Source organism: Diadema antillarum, unplaced genomic scaffold, assembly GCF_040938485.1.
Source record: "Diadema antillarum isolate AM-2024a unplaced genomic scaffold, OU_Dant_1.0 seq00000254_RagTag, whole genome shotgun sequence".
NCBI lineage: Eukaryota > Metazoa > Echinodermata > Echinoidea > Diadematoida > Diadematidae > Diadema > Diadema antillarum.
The window spans coordinates 360,972-384,722 of NW_027271296.1; the positions used below are offsets into that span (position 1 = coordinate 360,972).

Below are 23,751 nucleotides of genomic sequence, written 5' to 3' on the forward strand. Positions count from 1 at the left end.
TATATGCTTGTTGCTTTACACCATCAATTGATGAGATCAATCAAAGAAAAAAAAATAGATGCTGTACCTTTATATTCTCTGTGTTCACAGCACAGCATCTGCTTCAGTACGCTTTCCCTTTGAATTAAAGGTGCACTTTCCAATGATCGGCGAAGGTGTCTTCAGGTGTAAGGTATAGACAACCGTAAGAATCCTAGGGAATCCAACCTTACATCATGAACCATTTAGCTCTCCGATGTGTCCTTCTTGAACTTTTATGTGATTTTACCCATCCCCCCCCCCAAAAAAAAAAAAAAAAAGATGAGATTTTTGTGTACAGGTAATTCAGATGATTAAGTTCAATTTGTCACATCACAGGGTAAATTAATAAATAAAAAGGAAGATTGATTTGAGAATAGTTCTATGATTTCAAAATAGTTCTATCCCAAGAGCCATTTCAAATGTTCATCTTACAGTTGTGGATGAATCCCCTTCATTATATTATCAATGAGAAATCTGTGATATTTGTCTATGGGGACTGATTTCCAATAAACTGGGACCACACTGTACAGTCTCACCCGGAGTACATTTGTCATCATTAACTGCTGCTCGAGATAGACTTGATATCTGAGACTAAACCACTTTCTTCTTTTCATTTTTCTGCTTTCCTTTTCTGCAGAATCATACCGTATGGGAGAGCGACCCGTGTACGCTGTGCTCGTGCCTGGGAGAGATCGTGTCCTGCACGCCGAAGCAGTGCCGGAATCCAGAATGTGATTTCACCAGGGTAAGTGAAGAGTTCAAGAAAAAGCTTCCATGCTCTTTGTGGTGGTGGTTGGGGGGGAGGGATTTCATCCCTCATTTTCACTTGTATGAAAGGAGAATGGTTCTAGTGGTAACTCACTAGATAACATAGGATTACAAATACCTGGGTATGTGGATAATTAGTGTGGCTCCATTTTGGTTCATGAATTATAGAATCATTGAAATTGATTTCACCTGTTGCAGTAATTGTGATATTGGATGAAAATTGAAGGGTGCCAGCCTGGCTGTAGGTATTAGATTAGTTGATTATCAATTCAGTGCATAGTTTGTCTATACCATGTCCCCTCAATGGAGGAGACTTCTTCAACTACCAGTGTCCTTAGTATCGAGCCGTATCCAGTCATTTGGGAGAAATTACCCAAAAGAACAGTCAGTTTAGGATGAGAGGCATGAAAATAAATGCTAGAAAACAGTGCTCTCTCTTGCAAAATTACATGATCAATTTCATAGTAACCTCAAGATAATTGTTTTTTATTATGCCAAGAAGGACAGTTAAATCAAAATTTGATTTTAAAAAAAATTGTCCTGGGATTACATAGGCCTTCAAAACTGTATGATTGCATATTGGGTGAGGTAATTGTACACTGATTTTACTTGTGTATACAAGTGCAAAGGTCACAACAGCTTTGGTTGACCCAATGCAGACAGAACAGCTAGATGGGGGGGGGGGGGGGGGGGCAAAGAAATATATGTGTCAGAAAACAGAAGGTAGAGTTAACAGTCACCCTCGTGAGCGATTTACATGAATATCCTCAGCCGGGAGTTCTGTCTAGACATTTCAAGAATGATATGACGACAATATGGCTGTTAAAGGGGGTGGGGGTGGAGAAAAAACAAACAAACACACAAAAAAACACACACAAAAAAAAAACTATTGCACTAACCAGCCCCTGAAGCTGGTAAATGAATGCTTGCTGGAATGACTCATATGGAATATCAAGCCATTGATGAGGGCAGCCTTGCTATAAAATTTGATGAATTGCAAAAAAAAATGGTCACTTTTGGAGTTTTTCTGGAAAATTAGCCAATTTGATTGCAGGCATTAAAAGGAAATGGCACTGTTGCAGAGTCATAGTGGTGTACATCGGGGAGAAACTCATAAAGAAGCAAGCATATTCAACATTACCAAGCCAAAAGGAATTCAGTCTCTAGCTTCCAGAAAAGAGAAAAGAAGAAGGGGGGGGGGGGGGGTAACAAAAAATAAAGAGACTCCTCTGTCTGAGGAGGGGTGATAAAGGGGATCGATTGTGTTGTCATGGCATAAATCATATGTTGCTTTCAATTGCTCTTAACCTTCTGTGGCAGGTTTTTTTTTTTTTTTTGTCTGTGCTTGAATACTATACTACTGCTGGAGTATGAATTCAGCCCCAGATGGATGGAAAGCTGGTTTTAAGTGATGGTAGCCACCTGCAGAGGGCAGCTTTAACCCTTTGAGCCCCACTGCCTTGAAATGCCACAGACATTGTGTATACACAGGGTTTGGTGCTCGTAGTGACAGATATGGAGACAACTCCTTCCCCACTATAAAGCTAAACAGCCGATCTGTAAACTGGGGTGTGAGTTTTGACGTTTCGAGCTGGTTGCACACCCCTAGCCATGCATTTTGCGCAATGCATACTTTCATGCGACACTCGGCATGAACTCGTGCATGAATGGGTTTGGCGACACAGGTGTAGCAGTTGAGAGCAAGTTGCGATAGCGCGCATCTTGGCAAACACCTTTTGTCAACCGACTGACATTTACGAAGCACTGAATGTCAGTTCCGCAGATAGCGGAGACCAAAACAGATAGGCTACTTTCTATCGGGGACTGCCTTCGAGTTAGTCAAGTTTCTTGTAATAGGGGTCAAGTAAAGTCAAAACTGTTCCATTGGAAGAAATTTAATGAAGGTAGCTTAAAAAGACTGAATTCTCTCCACCCTTGCCTCTCTTCGCCCCATGTTTGTACTGGTGACAGGGCATTTGCTCCTGCGACAAGTATTCCCGTTTTATTTTCTCCAAGGACTTAGGGTTAGGGTTAGGGTATGATAGGGTTTTGGGTTTAGTTTGATGTAAGGATTAGGTTTAGGGCTAGGGTTTATCTGTGGTTAGCATTCATGTTTGGCTTAGCGTGCAGATATTTCATGAGAGCAGTTGTCGCAGGAGCAAGTGTCATGGAACCATCTTAACTACTCTCTCCACTTTTTTACTTTACTAGAAATTTGTGACAGAATGCTACAAGAATTAAACCCCTTATGAAGAAAGATCATGACGTCATCCACAGAGACAGAATAGATTTTGTGGTTAAACATATTTTCCCATTGTGATATTTTAATTCCAATAATGTATGTGAAGGCTATACTACCTGAGACAATATTTGTACATCATGTTTTTGTAATTCCTCTTCATATGATCAAGAGTAACAAGAAATGTACTTCTGATTGTGAAGCCTTCCGCATAGTGGACTCTTTGAATAGGCTTAATATGTAAGGAGAAGACAGTAAAGCTACACCTCCAGGGATGTGCAAACATTCAGTGTACCATGCATCATCAATGGATCATAGTCTTTGATGTAGTGGGAAAGAAATGACAGGCCCATTCACATGCAAGAGCTATTAGTTTTGTGGATAGTGATGTTCCCCCACCCCCCCCCCCCCCAAAAAAAAAAAAATATATATATATCGCCACTGTTCCAATATGTCCAAAAAACTTGCTCAGCTGCAAGCAAAGCCACACTTTAAATCCTAAGATTGTGCATGCCTTAACAATGACCGAAGCATGACCCCAGGGTGCCCTCACCTTTGACCTGGTATTGTGAGTTGCATCATGGGATTGTACTTTAATATGTGTTTTTATGTATTTGTTGTTATTATTTGCATGCTGTCCACACGCACTGTGTGAGGCTATTATGTGAGGGTTAACAACAAAAATTTAAGATGAAATTAACTTTTCAGCGGGATGGAGCTTGCCAGAGTGATTATTCTGTGTTCACACGCAAAAAAAAACTGTTGAAAAAAAATGAAATAAAAACATCATTTTTGCATGGGTGTGAACAGGCCTAGTGAAGAGAGATAATGAGGTCTTTTAAGGACCAATTTGTGATTATTCTCCTTCTTTTCCATGAACACGTATATTCCATGAATCCTACCAAGTAGTAAAAAGAATATGTTCTGGCATTCATGTCACGTTCTGCGTTCACGGATGTAATTATCCTGACATGCTCAATGCTAACGAGGAGCAAGTCGTGAAAGATGGATGATCCCCCGATTGATTCCAACCACGTGTGTATTGTCCTCCAAGCCTAGCCCAGCCTAGCCCAGCCCAGCCTGACCCAGCCACCTCCTGGTCTCAAGGATGACAGATTTGGTACCGATATCTCCTCCAGTTGAGAAAAAGAGAGGGAAAAGAGTCTGGATCCCTCTCTACTCCAGGCTTGGCAAACAACCTTGCTGAGATGATCCTGTGGTATTAGGATGACATTGAACAACATTTAGAGTTTCCTGAAATTTGGAAAAGATGCCATGCCAATCTTTGTCATATTTCATCCCTAATCCTTTTACAGTTACCATACTTGCCCCCTGTCTTGTTGCTGCTGTCATCTTTAAAAAGTCATTTTAAAGGCTTGAGTGTAGTTTCTCAAAAGCAAAGAAGAATAAAGGGATGCAAGCCTTTGCTATGTTTTTATTTTTTTCCCCCATGATTAGAATGATTCATACATTTATGAGCAAGAAAGCTTCTGGACAAGGAAATCATATTGAATCAGTGACATGTGACAACTTGATCACCATGCTATTTGTTTTTTGAAAGGTGAGAGGAAGATTCATGAGTTCATTCCATCAATAATGTAAGGCAATTTGCATTTAGTGTCCCTGGCCCTGTAACCAAAGAAAAGAGTAAGGATGAGGAGGGAGTGGACTCAGACTCTCATATTAACTCAGACTGGACTAAATATGAAAGACATCAACACAAAAATATGGCACCCAAGGAATCAGGTCAGGTGCCTGAAGAGGAGTTTTATATCCTGTTTCAGACAAGAGTCCTAGTTGTATTCTTGGAGGGAGAAAGAGAGACCAAAAGAAAAGAACCATTCATGATTTTTTCCCCCTTTGAGTTATCTTGTAAGACTTTGGATGAATAATATGACAGGAGTGTTTTATCTCAAGCTGTGAAGTGTGTCGTTTTTTCCTTCCATGCCTCCAGTGAACAATCCAGACAGATGTCTTTGCTCTTGTTAAAGACCCAGTAGCATGGTTGAATCCATCTTCCTCAGCTGCCCACCAGGGTACATTCAAAGACCACAAACAATGCTTGTCTTACAGAATAGAATTGCCTGTCAGCGAATACGTGCATGGAAGCATCTATGTTCATCATAACGGTCAACTCAAGTCCAGATTCATAGGCTGTGTGTGTACCCTACTGACGTAGAGATCAGTAATAAAAGCTGTACACAATGCTTTACAGGGATTCCTGAACATATCCCAAGTCTAGTTGGGGCGGCCTTCCCATTGCATGGTATCCTCTCTACCGGGTCTTTGACAAATGCTTCATCTGTGGGCTCCATCACCCCCTCCCCAACACACATTCGCTTCTCCCAGGTCTCTGACCCCGTTTACAGTGAGCGAAAAGGCCGGGCTCGGCAGCCCGGCAGCTGCCGAGCCCAGCCTTCATTTCAGTGTAAACGCGCAAAAGGCCAAATGCGGGGCCAAAATTGGCGGCGCATTTGGCCACACTCTGGAGGTGGTCTCGGCCGCGGCCGAGCTCGGCCTTTTCTCAGTGTAAATGCAAACTGGGCCAAATGCGGTACTAAATTTAGTCTGGCTTCCAGACCCTCTGCCCGTACTATTTCGCTATTCAGGATATTGACCCCCTCAACGTCGAAAACTAGTATAGTTTAAGGTGGTTTTGTCCTGCAAAGGATTTTTCCTTCGGCAAAAGCCTTTGCCGAACGGCGACTTCGTTGCCACGGAATCCAGTTGGCAAAGGGTCTGGAAACCAGACTCTACCAAATTGCGTTTGTTTACAACCACTATGACAAAATATTGAAAGGTTTTGAATTAAAAGCCAGCCCGGCACTGTAAACGGACAGAATCGCGGGGCTCGGCCCAGCCCCGCACTGTAAACGGGGTCTTAGTGACATTGTATATGTGCTATGCATAGCATGACAATACCCTGTGCATTATAAAAGTCAAGTCTACCTGTCATACTTTTATGGCATTGCACCTGCTGCTTCATAGCAGCAGTTCATATAAAGTCTGTCAATACATTCAGTTCTCTCTCATTTCATCTACTTGGTATACATGAAATATCTTTTCTCTTTATATGGTGTTACTGAAAGTAGTAGTATCTGCTATATTTTGGTCGATATTTGAGGCTAACCAAACCTGAAGAGCTCAAACTGTTCTAGTCTTGACCACTATTACCATCAACATTATCATATCTTTTCTTCTTCTTTTTTTTTTTTTTTTAATGAGATCTGGATTTGATCAAGAATGAACATTAGGAAGTCATAAGGTGGTGGTGAAGTAGTGATATTAGATGTTGCCTTGCAGTTGCATTCCTTCTCTTTCATGGGGACTATCTGTCCGATGTCTGACCTGAGCTTTTTACAGCCATGCCGGAAGATGTTTTATTCAGGGAAATGATTGTTTCCTCGATAGGCAGGGATTTTCAAGGGGTGTGATGCATTCTGTAAACCACTTGATGTTATCAGATTGGACTTTGAGCAATGTAACTGTAGCCCGTACATGTAGATCTAACTTGGGTGTTAAAATTTTCTCTTGATTTGCAGAACTGGTTCTACTGATTTCATTTCAAGAAATTTTGCTTCGTCCTGGTTGGGGTCCAGTTGTATCTGTGGCATTATTTTGTGTTTTTGTACATTATGTCATTTTTCATATCACATGCCTTTGACATCCCTGTATCTTCAGAGTAAGGAGATACATTCACTATAAATCTCATCAATGGCAAGCTGGAAAATTGCAGCCAAATGGTGACATTTAAACAGTCATAGCTTCCATGGCATTCATCAGATTTCTGACAAATTTTCACTGATCTAGTTTTTATAGGACAGCTATCGTTCAGATAAACTATTGCTTCAAAGGTATGTTCTCCGGAAATGTATATTTCTCTCTGGACTGAACACACTTGGTTTTAATGACATAAAAGGCCTACATGATAATGAAATAAATCTTCAAAGTAGTAATATGTAGCCTCAAATCAGTGCTACTTTAGATGAGAAACATCATTAGTGCAAGGAAACATGAATGAGAATTTTTAAGCAAGCGGCAAGAAATTATTTTTAGGACCATCCCTCTCGATCTCTCTCTGTCTCTCTTGCAGATTATTGCTTGCTTGATTATTTCAGTAGGGGGTTACCTAGAGCAAAAATCCCGTTTAGAATCTAGAACCCTGAGAAAAAGAAATAGAAACATGTAGCTGTGCGTTGGGCTGCAACCAGTCACAAAGTCTTCAGGCATTTTTTTTTCTATCCCTTTTCTTTTCTCTCCCTTCGTCAGATTAACTTTTTGACCCTACGATTGACGATTATGAGGTCATGCACCTCTGAATGTTTTTTCCTCTCTATTCTTCCTGTCTGAGAGATTTACCTGCCATGTTGATGCCCTAGTCTAGCAAAACAAACCCTTTGACACTTTTGAGTATTTACAGCTGTACATTTGATGAAACAGTCCGACTGGTTTTAAATCTAGATAAGATTAATTCACCATTTAGCCATTTCACCCCCGCAAATATCTGGAAAGCATGCAAGTTAAATCAAGGTTTGAAGTTTATTAAGCAGTGATTTCATTATGGTGAGCCTATTTGTGTATGCATATATATGTGTATGTATGTATGTAGGCAAGTGTGTGTGTGTGTGTGTGTTTGTGTGTTCATATCATGCTACAGTACTTAGGCTGATGTCAGCTTACTATATAGCAAATTCAAAGTGGCAGTCATCACTAGGGTTCGTTTAGCCAACAAAAAAAAAAATGTAGTACAGGCTTAAGAGTTAAGATGTTATACAAAGCCCTTGCATAGTTTAGGGATTCAAAACAGCTCATACTTTGATTTTTGTTTGTTTGTTTGTTTGTTTCTGTTTGTTGATTTGTTATCCCCAAATATGACTACTTCCAAAGCTCTGACCCCTTGAGATACATACCTCGTATGCAAAGCTCTATGGGTCTCACAAGATGGACCGTTTCAGTAGTGATGAAATACCAGTGCTTGCCTGTGCTGATTGCAGCTTTGCAATTGCAATATCACCAACATTTGGTCAGCCTTGATTAGGATTAATTGTCACAGTTGTTGCACTCTCTGTACACTCACAATGGTAGCAAGAGTAAGGGATGATAAATTGATTGATTTTTTAATGAAATGGGAAATGGATGGCTCTATAAGTAAACATACCATACAGTATGACTCCTTCTTCATTGATGTCACTCTGGCACAAAGCTTTGACATCTAGAATATCTCATCTCTGGAGTTTGGTACACAGAACTAAAAGAAAGATGGCGGTAAAAGGGAAGTTTTGTCTCCTGTGAAGGTAATTTGGTGTTTTGCCAGAAAGATGTGGTAAAGTTGTTGAGTGATATCATCTACAGAAGAGGTGGACATAGTCACAAACATGACTGAAAACCAATTGTCTGCAAAAATACCATTACCTTGACATCAGAGTTGAAGAGTATTGCTATGTGGATTTTCTTGCCCTAGTAAAGTTTCTAGCAGTGATGGATTTTTTTTTTCTAGAATCTCTGTAAAAGAAGGCCCTCAGAATATGTGTGTAATAATTTACAATTAATGCAAACATATATCAGCGAGTTTTCAAACTCCACCAGGTCGCACTACAAAAATCTTGAACTTTAAGATGATTTAAAGCAGTGGTATTGTGAGAGTCTTTCAAGAAGAAATTCTGAAAGAAGTTCAAAGTGTAGAATATTGAGAATATGCCTGTTGGGGTAAGACCAACTTTCACCTTCTGAGGACTTTCCCATTTCCTCCCAAGCTTCCAAAAAAAAAAGGGAAAAAAAAATTTCCGCTACCACCAGTGAGAAATAAACCCTGCAGGCAGGAAACCTGGACATTGACGGGCGTTTGCATGTATGTTTGTAGGAAGGAAAATTAACAGATTCCAAACACAACTATCGGATTGTGTTATAAAGGGAAGGACAGGAAAAATCTTTTGGAGGCAAATTTCGGACTCTTTCAACAACAGTTTCTTTCCAGTGGAGGATGTTTTTATATTTGAAATAAGCCGAACTCTGTCAGGCACAGGAGAGGGTGTATTTTAGAGAATAAATATTTGAATTTTCTCGACTGCATTTTCCTCTCTATTCAGATGGTCCAGTTGCGATGGAGCCTTGGGCATGATTGGCCCATGCAAGTGTGTGCTTTTTATTCTAGCCATTTCACAAACATTGTGCTGCCATTTACAAATGTAGGAGTTGCAGTGAGAAATGGAAAAGTTTCTCCACTGTTAAAGCGATGGCTTTAATCTTTCGAGATGCGCTTGGATGCAAAGCAGTTTTGCGTGGTATTTTCTTGACACAAGAATGGGATGGTGAAAGCCACTTCATAGACTTGTTTGTCAAAGACAATGGGCTGATGGAGTTTAGATATTTCTGAATTTAGACTCATTCAATATATCATGTAAGGAATAAGTTTTACACTTTATCTAGACTTCTGTATCCTGTACTATGAAGTAATAACTTTTCTTCTTGGGTATGATGGGATATGTCATGAAGAAAGGTGTATATGAAAGTGTATAAAGGATATTTCTTTTATAACAATATCCATTTTTTCTTTCATTTGCTGCAATGTATTAAAGCCAATTATTTCTTGGTATATTTCATGCCCTCCCTTTTTTCCAGACATGTCAGAAATTAAATGGCTTTTCTCGTGAGAAACAAATAAAATGTAAGCACAAGCTTACATTCCCTCCCTATAAAAAATGATGGAAACAACAACAATAACAAAAGTTTGGAAACAAATATTGCCCCTTGTTATTGACATAGAGCCAAGAAAAGTTAAACATTTGGAGCTTGTATTCCTGGGGGCTCTTGCTCAGCACAGCTCCCCATGTGAGAATGATTGCAGGTGATTATACCAATTTCTAGTGGAAGGTGAACCCTCATCTGTAAAGCTGAGGTCAAAAACTGTACCAAGGGGGTAGAGAGGGTAGAGAAATCACCCCTTGTGAGGGATCTGCTGACTGGCCCACCCCAAATCACCCCATACCTCCTTATGAGGAGATTTGGTGATGGATTTAAAGTCAGTAATAGGAAGTTTTAAAAGAAAGCCAGGATTCACAGATCTAGACAGCTGCTTTGAGTGAAACAGTAGAGCCCTTGTTAGAATTTGTGTGTATAGTTTTCTGTTTTAGAATACTGTGACAGGCCGCCTTTGCTCAGAAAAGTTGCAAGACGAATTTCTAATGCAAGGTGTATGTTTGTGGGGCGACATTAGTATCACATGTGACATCTGAAAATTGTCATCCTCTCTTCCTCTTGAAATACAGCTTTGTCTCTGTCTTAAAACTGTCTCTTTTCAGAAGAAAAAAATGAATAAGTTGAGTTAACTGTCTCATCCTGTACTGCTGCATGTGTTTGTTTTTTCATTCTCTCTCTTGCAACTTGATGATTTTACCATGTTAACCCTTTCTGTGCCAGGGACTTTTGACAGTGTGTACAAGGTTATGGATTTTTTATGCCAATCAGCACTCATAGCGCAAAAAAAAAAGAAGAAGGAATTTTAATCATGTTATGTAAGTTTGTCAGTGAAGTAGAAAAAAAGAAGAAGAATCCACTACTCTCATGTCATCTCACAAAATTATGTCAAGTCAGCAAAGGATAGATTCTAATCAATCATGCAAATATCGCACTCTATCCTAAGTTGATATTTCAATATGCTCACAAGATGTGCAAAATGATATTCAGCTATAACAGTGACCTTTCACCTTTTTTGCTGTGTAAGACCTCCCCATGATGATCAGGACTACTTTCATTTTAATCAGACTTTTGTAATTCTGGACGCTACTATTCCTAGATCAGACCCAAATGAATGGCAAGCAGATGAAGATGTGAACTTATCGGCTTACTTGTATAATCCCCTTGAACTAATCCCCATGGCCTGCTGCTCTGAAGTGGGGGATTAAATTCAGATCCGAATTGATGCTTGAATGATCTGTGGACTTTGAACTTGTGTCCTCATGATCCAGTAAAAAGATGGAATAATCTTTATAACCCCCCCCCCTCCTTTTTTTTCCCCCTCCAACACTGGACAGTGGTACCAAATCTGTTCCAAGCACAGTTAGTATGTCCACATGAAGACATTTCTGATTTGGATTAAAGTATCAAAACAAATGCTTACAAATTCCGTAGCTGATTGACCACCACAAAGTCAAATGTCTACCATTCATAATAACAATAAGCAAATCTTCAAAAATTGTTTTGTAGGAATTTTATATCATTTGATATTAAATGTTTTTGACTTTTTTGATACATGTCCTCACCAGAAAAGGTCTAAGAGGATTTGAAAACTCATGAATCCTCTCTTCTTTCCTATCCAAGTAACCTAATTATAGGTGCAATGGAGACTGAATTACATCTCAAAGTGGTACAATCAACCCCAAAATGTCGACATTCCACATCAATTTATCATCTCCAGAAAAAAAACTTGCCCTCTTGTGATAGGTTTTGCACTTAGATCATAATCTTGCTCACTGCAAAGAATTTCCTATGTGCATAAATTTGAGTGGTTTCTTTTATCAAACGGTGCCTTCACCATCTCTGCCACCACCAGAACAGGGGGGGGGGGGGGGGCAATCTATCCTATGAATGGTTAACTGGTGACTATTACTTAGTGGTAAAGTCACTTGCCCCCAAGGGGTTGTAGATATACTCAGGTCACGCAGCTTGCTTCTTTTTTTTTGGGGGGGGGGATCTTCGTAACTATAGGTAAGTCATATACTAAGAGTTTAAAGTGAATGCTGACTGCTTTATGATGAAGCCTTTGTATCTTTTAATGTCTTCAGGTCATTTGTTGGAAAAACAATAATTGGGTGGTTTCATAATGAATTTTCATAATCACTTCTCCACATGGCTTCTTGGCAAATTTTTATTTGTGCAATAGCGGCTGGATTTTGACTGGTCAGTTTGGCTACTGCTAGATTTCTTGGATTAAAAAAAAAGATAGTGGCTGTACCAGTCAGGTCTTTGTAAAATGAATTAGATTTATTGGGAGTCAGAATGATATCACAGGCAGTAACCAAAACCAGTTCTAGGTCAATCCTGTTCATACTGTATGTGAGCACTGTAGATGTAATCTATATTGTGACATATGAATTAAGTCATTATGATATAATAACTTGTTGTTGAGTGAAGTTAGTCTAATAATTTAAAGGAAATTGCATGAAGAATTTGAAAAGGGTTTTGGGTACTGTGGTCACAAAGGTGGAAAGTTTGAGGGATATTTGTTGTCATACAGCACGTTTTGATTACTTTTATCAAACTAAATTCACAACTGTTGAGATACAAACATAAATTAAAATATGCATACAGTTACGTATACAAACTTGAAAAAAGAAGAAGAAGAAGAAGAATAAGATAAACTGTATTCTTTGCTTTTCTTTCCCCATTGAGGAACTCTCATATTTGGCACAGACCCATAGTGCAATATCTTCTAAGAACATTTTAGCTTCTATTTCCACATCCAGCATATTGGGAAAAAAGGAAGAAGAACATCGAAGCCAAAGTACACTTGCACTCAAAATTGGAAGCAATTGCTTCTGCTGTCTGCCCATCAATACACACAAATATTTACACACATTTGTATACACAAAAAATCACACTTATTGAGCTGTAAAGTACAACCACATCTAAATGGGCTTTCAAAAAATATTATGTATGAATGACATATTTCAAACTTCTTCAGAGTGAATTACTTCACTCAAATCGCCCATTGACTCTAACATCATTAGCACGCTTTTGCACTTATATTGGTGGGGCAGGGGGGAAATCGGTTGCTTCCATTTTGTAAACAAGATGCAATTGTAAGCCACCACAATGCTTCAGGAAATATTCCAACAATCAAATAGGGAAAAAAAAAGGAAGAAGGAAAGATTTGAGTGCTAGCCAGCGGCGGGGCAGGGGCTAATTAGCAAAGGGGTTTCCATTTTTTACAAAATCTTTTCAGTAACTCGCCAATTTCACCTGTCATGAACTTGAGATAGGAAATGTTTGACAAGATCCAGTGAGAGGGAGTGATGGAAAGGCTTTATAATGGGCTGGTCTCCCCCAATGCGGTGGTATCTGGGGGTAATTAAGGGAGCACATATTGGAAGAGGATGACTCTCATGGGGTAATCTTCCCACCGTAGGGGTACTGCACTTCACCCCATCTCCCAAAAGGTCAGATTTGAGCTTTGCAAAAGCCAGCCCCTAACCTCCTACCATGAGAGTAGACTTTGATGTCTGAGAGATATGAAACCAGAATCACTTTGCATCATAAACTAAATTTTTTTTTAACCTGAAAAGGAAAGAATGAGAAAAAACCCCCCCCTCCCCCCCCCCCCAAAAAAAAAAGAAAAAAAATACAGCCAGAAAGTAGGATAAATGAATGAATAGCTCTCTTTGTAAACCTCTGGAAAGCAACCAAGTTCATGAACACTGGGTGTGGAGAATGGGTTTAGATGCACAATAATGTAAGAGTAAGAGGAATTGCTATGAGCTCAGACTTAGAGTATGTTTCTTGTGGTGTGGATTGTACCTCAACTAAAAAAGCCCTTGTCTTGTATTAAAAAACCAGTGTAGGACAGGGCCCGCTCCGTTTGATCCTCCATGGATGAGTATGAGGCGGATGCAGATGTCGAACAGGACGTAACTTGCCCCCTCATCAAGTAAAATCTGACACTACCTCTTTCCTCAGTGGTCGGGATATTTTGTGTCATCCTGCCATGCTAAAGTATTTTCCCAACTTTATTCCATCGTAATTGGACCATACAGGACTTCTTGCTTAGCATTCACAATTTGTGTATCGCTGGAAATGACCGTGTATGTCAGGGGAATACGCTAAGTGACATGCTCAGACGACGGGAGATTTCTTCTCAGTTGATATTTGTTTGTTGGCAAAAATTGCTGTCTGACAGCTTTTGTAACCAGATCCTGCTTGAATAAACTGGCCGCGCGATGTCAGACCTAGCCATTCCTTGAGGTTTTTCCCCTCGTTCCCCCTCCCTCCCCCCCCCCAAAAAAAAAAAACTTCTGTCAAAGAAAAAGGACCAATAATACTTGGGCAATACTTGAGATAAGTGCTCCCACATGTTAGAAGCTTGAGTCCGTAGTTCAAACATCAAAAGCACTTTTCTTGACAAAATTCAGATTTGAAACTATGAGGATAGTATGGTCTTTTATTCCTCAGAACAAATGCAAAAGCAAAAGAAGCATAGTACTGTTTTGTATAGAGACCAGTTTTATGGAGGTTTTGTTAACATTAATTGTTTTTGATTTTATAATCATGTTTATTATAGTTATTATTCTTGAAATTATTATCAATGTCATTAATATTATTGATATTTGTAGATCAGGAGCTCAGTCTCAATACAAATTGGCAAGCATCCTTAACAAATCCACCTTCGAACTCGGAGAAAAAAAATGATAGAACTGTCAGAAATACATTCAAGTAATTCCTTTGCAGAAGACAGTGGTGCAGTGGATGATGTCATATTCAAAATATAGAAGAAAATTGGGTCATTTCTTTTTTCTCTGGCAAGTAAAGTTTTTGCCACCAAAATCGCAATCCAAGTTCATTTCACATTTCAGGTTCATCATAGTGACATAAGTCTTTCCTACCCTTGATACTAAACACTGGAAAGGACTTTATGTGCGAGACTATTTTTCGTACAACTAGGTTCATGATCAACAGTGGAATCCCTGAGTGTTTTTTCGGTTCCATTTTCCCCCCTGTGTGTTTTTAATCCCTCGAGTGTCATTAACTCCCAATTCAATTTCAGTTTCACTCACAAATGATGTCAAAGTTTTGCAGCAAAGATCATTTTGTGTCTGTCACTGTCCACAGTAGTCAGGGCCAGATCTGTCGACTTTTGTCAGTGTGGTAGGTAATTTGAATGGGAGTGTGTAGAAACCTCCACAATTTTTACTATTATACTTTGCTACGTACAGTAACAGAGAATGAGAAAATGATTTTCACTGTGTGTGTTTTGGAGAAGCTGGAGATATATCCCATCTGGGTAGAATTTGCTAAGCGGCAGGATATTAATTGCCCTTCTCAAGATTGATTACCAGGTGACCAAGGAATGTATGGACAGAGTAAAACAGTGCTAAGAGTTTTTGGCAAGTGTTTTTCTTTTCCAGATGATAGGACCCCAACTGCATGAAAAAAAAAGCAATGCAGAAACAGAGAAGTATTTACAATCAGTCCTTTTTGCATTATTTTTCGTTCACAGAGGTGTTTTCGAAGCAGTTCAGTTCCATATCCCTTGTGTATAAAGGGTATTTGTATATTATTCATCGACATGTATGGTGACTTCCCCCCAAGAAAAAGCTAGTTGCGTCTCACTTGTCTACTGTGTTTACTTTTCTTTTGTCGTCAACAGGGCGCCATCTTGAGGATATCAGCCAACAAGTGCTGCCCAGAGTGTGCGTCGAGTGCAGGGTCGTGTGACTATCAGGGAGAAATTGTAGGGGTGAGTATGATTGCCTAGAATTGACCATTTGACTATCATGTTGAATTTTTCCCTCATTACCCACGCCGATGAAAATCGGCAGGGGGTTATGTAAAGGGTTCCGTATGTTTGTTTGTTTGTTTGTTTGTGTACAAGATAGCAAGAGAACGGGTAAACGGATTTGCACGAAATGTTCAGGGGATGTTTGGATAATGGCAGGAAGGAATCGATTAGATTTTGGTGATAATCGCTTGACCCTTGCAAATTCTGTGTGACCTTGAAGTTTTGACCCCATGGTATAGTGACCACTCCGAAAATTTCCCGTTTCTCACTTTGCGATTTTCCGCTACCATACAAACACATAAACTCCCAAACGATCCGACTTCGCTGCTCAAATGTTCGTAAGAATTCTGAAATTTACGTTTAGGCCTATTTGAGGGACTATGTCCTTCTAGATTTATGAAAGTTCGTTCTCCGTCGTCACAAACTGGCCCGTATTTTGATGATTTTTCAAATTAACATTGATTGTTTTTTTTCATTGGAAGAGCATTTGCTCGGTCAGTCACACTGCACGATATGCGCGCTCAATGTCAATGCGTGTGCAAGGCCGCTGAAAATGCATCGCGCTCTACACTGTTGGTGCAAAATTGCATCGGGGACGTTGCGGCGCTCGTTGGTGACCGAATACTGGTGCAGTAGACATTTGCATTCAGCCCTTGCATTGAATAATACCCGTAGACACTAATCATAGGGGTAATTGCCTAGGGAGTACGTAAATTTTGTTTTTCTTTTGCGCTTTTGTGGATACCATCAAAGATCGTACACTCATACGACCTTTGATATCATCACACTCTCGGCTTGCTATGAGCAAAATATCCTGCAAGAAAACGGCGTATTTCTCGATTTTTAGCGCTTTTTCGGCGACCCGTCGTGTAGACAATACTCTTAAAACTGGACTTAATTCGTGCGCGCTTGGAAAAGTTCTGATTCTGCACTTTTGACGGTGGTATTTGGGATTTTCGATGGATTTTTGGAGGAGGCTAAAGGACTTTCCTGTTGTGAATGAGTGTTACCGTATGTGAAATGATGTGATTTGCGTGTGATGTGACTGTAGACCCAAAGATCGTACACTTCAGTGTACGATCTTTGGTAGAACTCGCTGGCTGGTGATAAAGCACACTGGCAATTAAGTGACCGAATTCTGGTAGATGACCGAATGCACATTATGTTTACCCCGACTTTGTACAAGGCGTGGGTCTGCCGCCTTTGACGGCCCCTCTCTAGTTAAAAGCTGAAGAGGCTTCAACATGCTTTCACTTTTCAGCATAATGAACGAACGCTTGACTAACCGCTTTCAGAAAGCAGGGGGAATAATTACTACCCTTAACATATGTCAGTATTAAGGTGATGGAATGTGTAATTTTCATGAAAAATTAATTTTTGTGGAATTCCCTTTATATTTTCTTTATATTGTTGTCCACACATGACATCATAACCTCCAGTAGTCTCGTCAACCAGAACACTAAAACTTTAAAAATTCATAACTTTTGCATCAATTGTCTGATTTTCCTCAAACTTTCACTGATGTATTCTACTACTGTTGCTGCTTTCACTCAATCCACATTTCTCTATGGGTTTTGGTTTCCTTTAATTCTAAGAGAAAATAGAGGAGCTGAAAATTGAAAAGGAGAGAGCATCATGAGTATGGGTGTGACATTTATTTTAGTCTCGACAAAATGTTTATAATCCTTGTGCTTGGCTCGTGTTCCTTATCAATGTGTCAGAATGATAACATTTGGCATCCCTGTGAACATGATGTTATGCAAACATTATTGAAATTCCCCTCTTTTGCAAAATCTGATCATAGTGGCAAGGGGGTCATCAACATGGAATTTGTGGCACCTAGGTTATTCCTGGCCACAACTGGTTTCTGAGCTGCTGCACGCCACTTTGTTAGATGATAAATCTTCGGAAAGATCCACAGTGCCATATGTTTTGAAATAATTTTTTAGAATACATAAGAGGACAAAAACAATATGTACTACTGATCAGAAAAACAGCAATGACAACAACAATAAAAACTAAGACACAGATGATTTGGATAAGTGGAAAATGCCCTGCAGTAAAGCCTTCCAATTGAAGTTTCTGAAATAAAAATGCATCTATTTTTTAAGAACCCCATCCTGCATCTCTGCTTCTGACAGCATCCATCCCTCTTTAATACTTTACTTGTCATATTTTGATGACAGAATGCAAGAAATTTTGAAATGAACATGCCCCAACATTGTAAGGTGTGCCCTCAAGGTTCAAGAGTCAAATTGTATTTGTGAGGTCTCGGATACTGATTTCAGCAACACAAAATCTCTCTATCCCCCTAACCACCCCCCCCCCCCCCCCCCCCCCCCCAAAAAAAAAAAAAAAAAAAAAAATGTTGAAATGTAGGATGACTTACTTTCTAATTTTGATGTTTGTTTAGTTTATGATCTGGTGTGAATTGAGAAGTGGTATAGACTCTTCAAGATGAAATGTCAATTCATTGTATGTTCTTAAATCTTTGAAATGTGATGTCCCCATTAAGACATCCTTGCCCCCTCAAGCATGACTTGTTCCATGCCAAATGGACAGATGAGCGTCTTGTTGAGGTAGCGGGAATAAATTGTTTAGTCTTCTGACTCGAACCTGCCACTTCAATGTATTACGGCATCCTTGGTGGCAACTCACACGTTTTCTTCTTCTTCTTTTTTCTTGGAAATTTTGGAGCAAGCCTGTCAGTGATTGAAGACAGACTTTGTAATTTGATGATTGAACTCGCTCTCACAAACTTTTGAAGAATTCAGGGATGCTTTCTTTGGTTTTTCTGTCATTAGTTGATATTTCAAATTCTTTATTTATTCTGCAATGAGATGGAACACATCTGTACAGTGATACTTCTGGTGTATTTTGCTTAACACATTTAAACTCTGTGTTTTGCCATGCATAATGTTTCTGTGAACGTTTATACTGCAAATGTGATGAGAATGAAAATTTATCTTATGAACTTGGATGCTTCCTGATCTGAGCCGAGGAATTTATAGAAAGAGGCCAAATCATGTAAATATCCTGTCCATCCTTTTGAATTGCCAATTTGGGTTGACATTAAAAACATGAGCAGGACTTCCACCTGCTAGAAAGACAGATTTAGCTTTGTACGCATCAGGAATAGACTGACAAGGGAGTCACAAACGAGCAGTACATCCGACAAGGACAGGAAAAACATGCATTATATGAGAATGCACATCATAATTATTGTAATGATTAATGGTTGGAAGTAAAAAAAAAATGGCTTTGTACTGTTTGACAACAAGTGGGTGACGTGTTATGATGTGCCTCACTTACAATGACTGTGTTTTACCAATTGGTTACCTGCCTATACAGTGTGTTTCTTAAAGGAGAAGTCCGGACGATTTTGAAAAAAATTAACCAAAATCTACATAAATAAAGGACCATAATGACTAAGTTTCATTGAAAAAGACCCTCCCAACTCGCCACAATCGATTTTTTAGCATCACTAATTTTGAATCGTAACCGTTCGATTTCTGTACGCCGGCGAGAAAGATCACGTGACAGCGTGACGTTTCCTCCTCACATTGCTTTTTGCTTGGAGCGTCAGCTGGCTCGGGGGAGCCCTGCTTGAGCAACGGTGATACGGGCCAAGCAAGCGGTAGTAGCGTACCGCTCAACAGTCTCTGACCACACAGCGGATGCACGCGGCATGATCTATTGCTTCATTAAAAAAATGCCGATGTGTCAAGTGTTAGGGTGTTGTCAATACTTCAACTTTACTAGTAAGTCTTCAAATTGAAGAAATATTTCGATTTTAAATTGATATCTATCCACGATACTACCTTTACATGATCCTGAATGCTACAACACGCAGCCCGATTACGCTGTGTGTATTGGGCTGCTGGTCGTAGTTACCGGCGCGGCGCGGCGGCGGGTACCAAGCTGGCGCTGGCGTTTCTTCCTCGGTTCAAGTTACATGTATACTGTCGTATTTTATCACCGTCAGACACACTTTTCAACAGTCTCGGACAACAAAAGAGGCAATAATTCTGACATTGACAGACTGATTTCAGATTGTTCACACTCAGAAGTCGAAAAAACGATCGCGGATTGTGATAGCACTTGGCAGCAGCAGACGTAAATGTATGCCTGCACAGCCCGACAACAGCTAATGCATTGTAAGTGATGGGGTGGACACTAATAAGTACGGCAGTATTATAATACATACATATTTCAATTTAAATGAAAATATTATAGCATTGCAACTATTTTACATTAATCTTTGAAGATTTTATATAGATATATAACGAAGATTATTTGAATAAAGGAATACAGCGTTTGGCAACAGCACTCCTAAATCGGTGTACGGTCTCCTGCCCATCTCCTGCAGTAGCGCCGACAAGGCACACATATTAATACCGCCCGCAGTCAGCAGTGCAATGGGAGATCGATGCGTAGCTGGGCTTCGCTCGCGGTGCTCTCAGCTGAGGAAACTGCGCCCGATACGTCACGCGCAATGCATCCTGGGACAGATAGTACGAAGGGCAGCTCGCGACGGATTCGAACATGAAGAATTACCTTATTTAAAAAAAAATCATAGTAAATGTATCTGATGGTCTTTTCTCGTCGGGAAAAGGGTAATAGGTTCATGAAATATTGTTCTTTACACACGAAACGGCTGATAATCGTCCGGACTTCCCCTTTAAGTTATCTAAGCATACTGTTGTGGTCTCCTTTTACTGAAGTTGTTCCTGTCCCATCCTCCACCCCTTCCAATGAGCTCATTACCAGACTTGACCATAAAAGAGAAAAATGGGGGGGGGGGGGGAATGTGGAGGGGAAGAGAACTGAAACTACTTTCAGTAATCATGTCAGGACTGTTGGTGACCTCGGCTATTTCATAGGAAACAGATTTACCTGAACTTGGCTAGTCCCTCAGTGGGGCAAGTTGTTTTCTGTGTTTTTGTTTGCTTGTTTTGCTTTGTTTTTTTGACTCTGACTGTCCATTGCATGCCAAAATAGATGTCTGCCATTTTTAATCTCTTCCTAGCAAAGATCAGGGACAAATGGTACAGACAAACACGTCACATCCCATTTAGCCATACCCCAAAGCAACGAGGAAGTCTTCTGCCCCCCACCCCCCCCCCCCCCCCCCACACACACACACTCCAACTGTGTCAGTGGCAAAATCTAATTTTGGCTGTCACGTACTGATAAATTAACAACATTTGCTAAATAGGAAGAAAATAAAGGTAACTTCGGGTGAATGATTTCTGTCGGTCCATGTAGAAGGTTGTGGTTTTTTACATGTTATGAAAAGACCTAGGGGGAAATTCATGAGAGGAACAACATCAAGGTTTGCAAATAAACAGTAGCAGATCATTGGAAAAAGAAAACAAAAGTTAACATTAGAGAAAGAAAGAACAAAAGTTGCAGACAGTGTGAGTCCAACTGTGTCAAAATAAACTTTGTTTATTAAGTACTGCAATTTACATATCAATGGCCGACCTGTGCACCCACACAATTTTGTTTGTGTTACTCAATAGGAAGCACATAAAGTTACATTTCCTTGATTTGTTTGGAAGACTAGTCTTTGTTCAAGCCAGACTACAATAAGTACAATAATCACTTACATTCAGTTCTCCTCACTGATGCTTGTTTTCTGTATCATGATGTTTATTCGTATATCTACAGTGACAGTAATTTTCATGAAAAGTCAGGCAATAACAAAAGCATTTTCTTCTGTACGAGAATGTGTACTGCCTAATTTAGTAAGATGCACATGGGTAATGCCTCTTTTGCTGATCAGTTCATAAATGTGTCAGATTTGTGGGTACATTCCAAGTATTGTAGCAAACAGATATAAACAGTAGGCCTATAACTTTGATAATCAAGAGTCTAATGAAGCCCCCCCCCCCCCCCTCCCCCAACACACACACACACACACACACACACACACAGACATACACGACACACTTAGATGGACAAACATACATACACACATTTGGAACTATTAACAGTACTGTATCAAAAGAGACATCATCAACTTTGAGAGGCCATTGTCATACTTCTCAGTTTGCACAGCATCAAGTGTTGTTACAGATTTCATGGGATTTGGACGCCATTTTCCCCTGGATTTGAGACCTGCCACGGCAATTAACACCAGCGTAGAGACAGTTCTAAAACAAGCATAGCCCTGGTGCAAGTGAACCTGGAGAATGCAGGCAAATTCTTTCCAGATGTCAGCTTACCTGGGCCCGTGGGGCATCTTCCATTTTAGCTCATGGATATTCTTTATTCCTACTTTCTTTAAGTCAAGTGTTCTTTCAGACACAAGTATGCTTTCTTGCAAGTGGCATATATTTTCTTTGTGGAGGAGAAACATTGCATGCCTGCTAGTTCGACATTCTAGTATGCAACAGGGCAGGAAAGAAGTGACACGTGATGATGTCATATCGAAACTTTGTATATTGTTCACATATCTTGGTTTAAAAACATGCATACCCTATACAAAACAGGATGATCTTTTCGTTCTACCTTTTAAGAGCATTTCAAATTCTACGAGGAATATTTTGTAGCCCAGTTTATTTTCAATGATGCAACTTTCTTAGTTCAGCTACTCATCTTGTAATTTCTTGCTAAATGCAAGGATGGTTGTACTTTTAATGCAGTAACCCACACATGAACTCCTCATGAATTTCCTTGAAAATCTGTCACTCATATCACACAGGGTTGCAGTATGCATCTGTCCATGAGCATTTGATCATTTTTCAATTTGTTTGGTCATGTAATCACGGCTAGCTTTTCTCTTTGGCACATGAAGCATGGCAGACAGATTTTGATCTCCCCATGTTTAATGCACCATTGGTAAAATCAGAATGTCAGTCTGCAAAGTAAAAAAATGAAACAAAAACCCAAAGATGATCACTGTATCAATGAATAAATGACACGTACGTGTTAAATCTGTGGGCTTTGGTGTCAAACTTCACTCTGATTTTTCACTGATGCTGTAATTTTTATGTTCGGCTTGTTTTGACACGGCTCACCACAAACCACTTCCTTTTCTGTCTCCTTGTTATTGATATCAAATATGTTATGTTTCATTTTGTGAAATTGATTAGTTTTAGTGACCCAGGAGTTAATTCTGTAGGATCATTTTCATTATTTTATTTTATTTTTATTTTTTTAGTTGTTGTCTGAGGCATGGAAAAGCTACACACAAATCTGCAAAGAAATATGCAAAATACTCAATATGAAAAGCAGCGATAGTTGGATAGCCAACCCTATATTTTTTTGAGGGGCCCAATTATGCATAAGACAAGGAGGTAAATGATCCATTGTGATATCAAATAGAATCAGAGATATGATAGTGTACATGTGTGTAATAGTAAAAAATCATGAGTTAAAGTTTCATGCATTTAAAACATGTTTATATTGTGTATTATGGTGAATTATGAGTTAGTTGATTTAGATCGATGTTCCCATAATGTCATCGCTTGCTTTAATTTTGCTTTTAAATCAAAGAGCCGCAGGCACTATGATTATGATTTACTCTACAGTCCCACATGTTCAATTTCCTTATGGTAAACTATACAACTGGAAAGTCATAAAGGATCTTCAACAGTACTGTGAATCTTTAAGAAATGGGAATTTGAAGAAGGGAATAATGCCAAATTTTCACATTGAAATATCTCTTGTTTTGTTTTGTTTTTCTTCCAGCATAATTCGCAGTGGAATCCCTCACCATGTACGACCTGTGTATGTATCAGCGGACAAGTGACGTGTCGGAATCAAACCTGCTCAGTCAGGCAGTGCAGGGCGGGAGAAGTGCTCTATCAGGCAGAGACGGAATGTTGCCCCACGTGTATACGATCAGGAAGTAAGCTGTTGTCTCTTTCATTTCCAACATCTATGGATGGGCTCGTTGCTTTCAAAAGATGCTTTTTCAGTCTCAATTCTGTTTTAATCGCTCGCATACCCTATCATGATATTTAAATAACTTACCGGTACTGGTAATTGATCATGTATGACACAGACAAAAATTGATAGCAATGTCCCATGGAGCAAAATCGTGCTTTTGGGTAAAATGACTGGACCACAAAAGGCATTTCTGTGTCTGATGAGATACATCAGTGAAGAGAAAATCTAAAATTATACTGAAATTTTTTAACGAAAAATATCTTATTTTGATAAGCTACGACTAAAGCTGTACTGTGGGTAATTATGACACACACAGTCCAATGCATTTTGTGTT

The 23,751-nt window shown here is 39.5% G+C and overlaps 1 protein-coding gene across 1 annotated transcript in view; it reads left to right on the forward strand.

Moving 5' to 3' along the window:
* LOC139729721 (extracellular matrix organizing protein FRAS1-like) overlaps window positions 1-23,751 on the forward strand; it is a 230,223-nt gene that overhangs the window by 133,698 nt on the left and 72,774 nt on the right. The window contains exons 3-5 of the mRNA XM_071640650.1: window positions 659-766; window positions 15,387-15,476; window positions 23,217-23,376. Of these exons, the coding sequence (XP_071496751.1) occupies window positions 659-766; window positions 15,387-15,476; window positions 23,217-23,376 (358 nt within the window). The remainder of the gene's footprint in view (window positions 1-658; window positions 767-15,386; window positions 15,477-23,216; window positions 23,377-23,751) is intronic.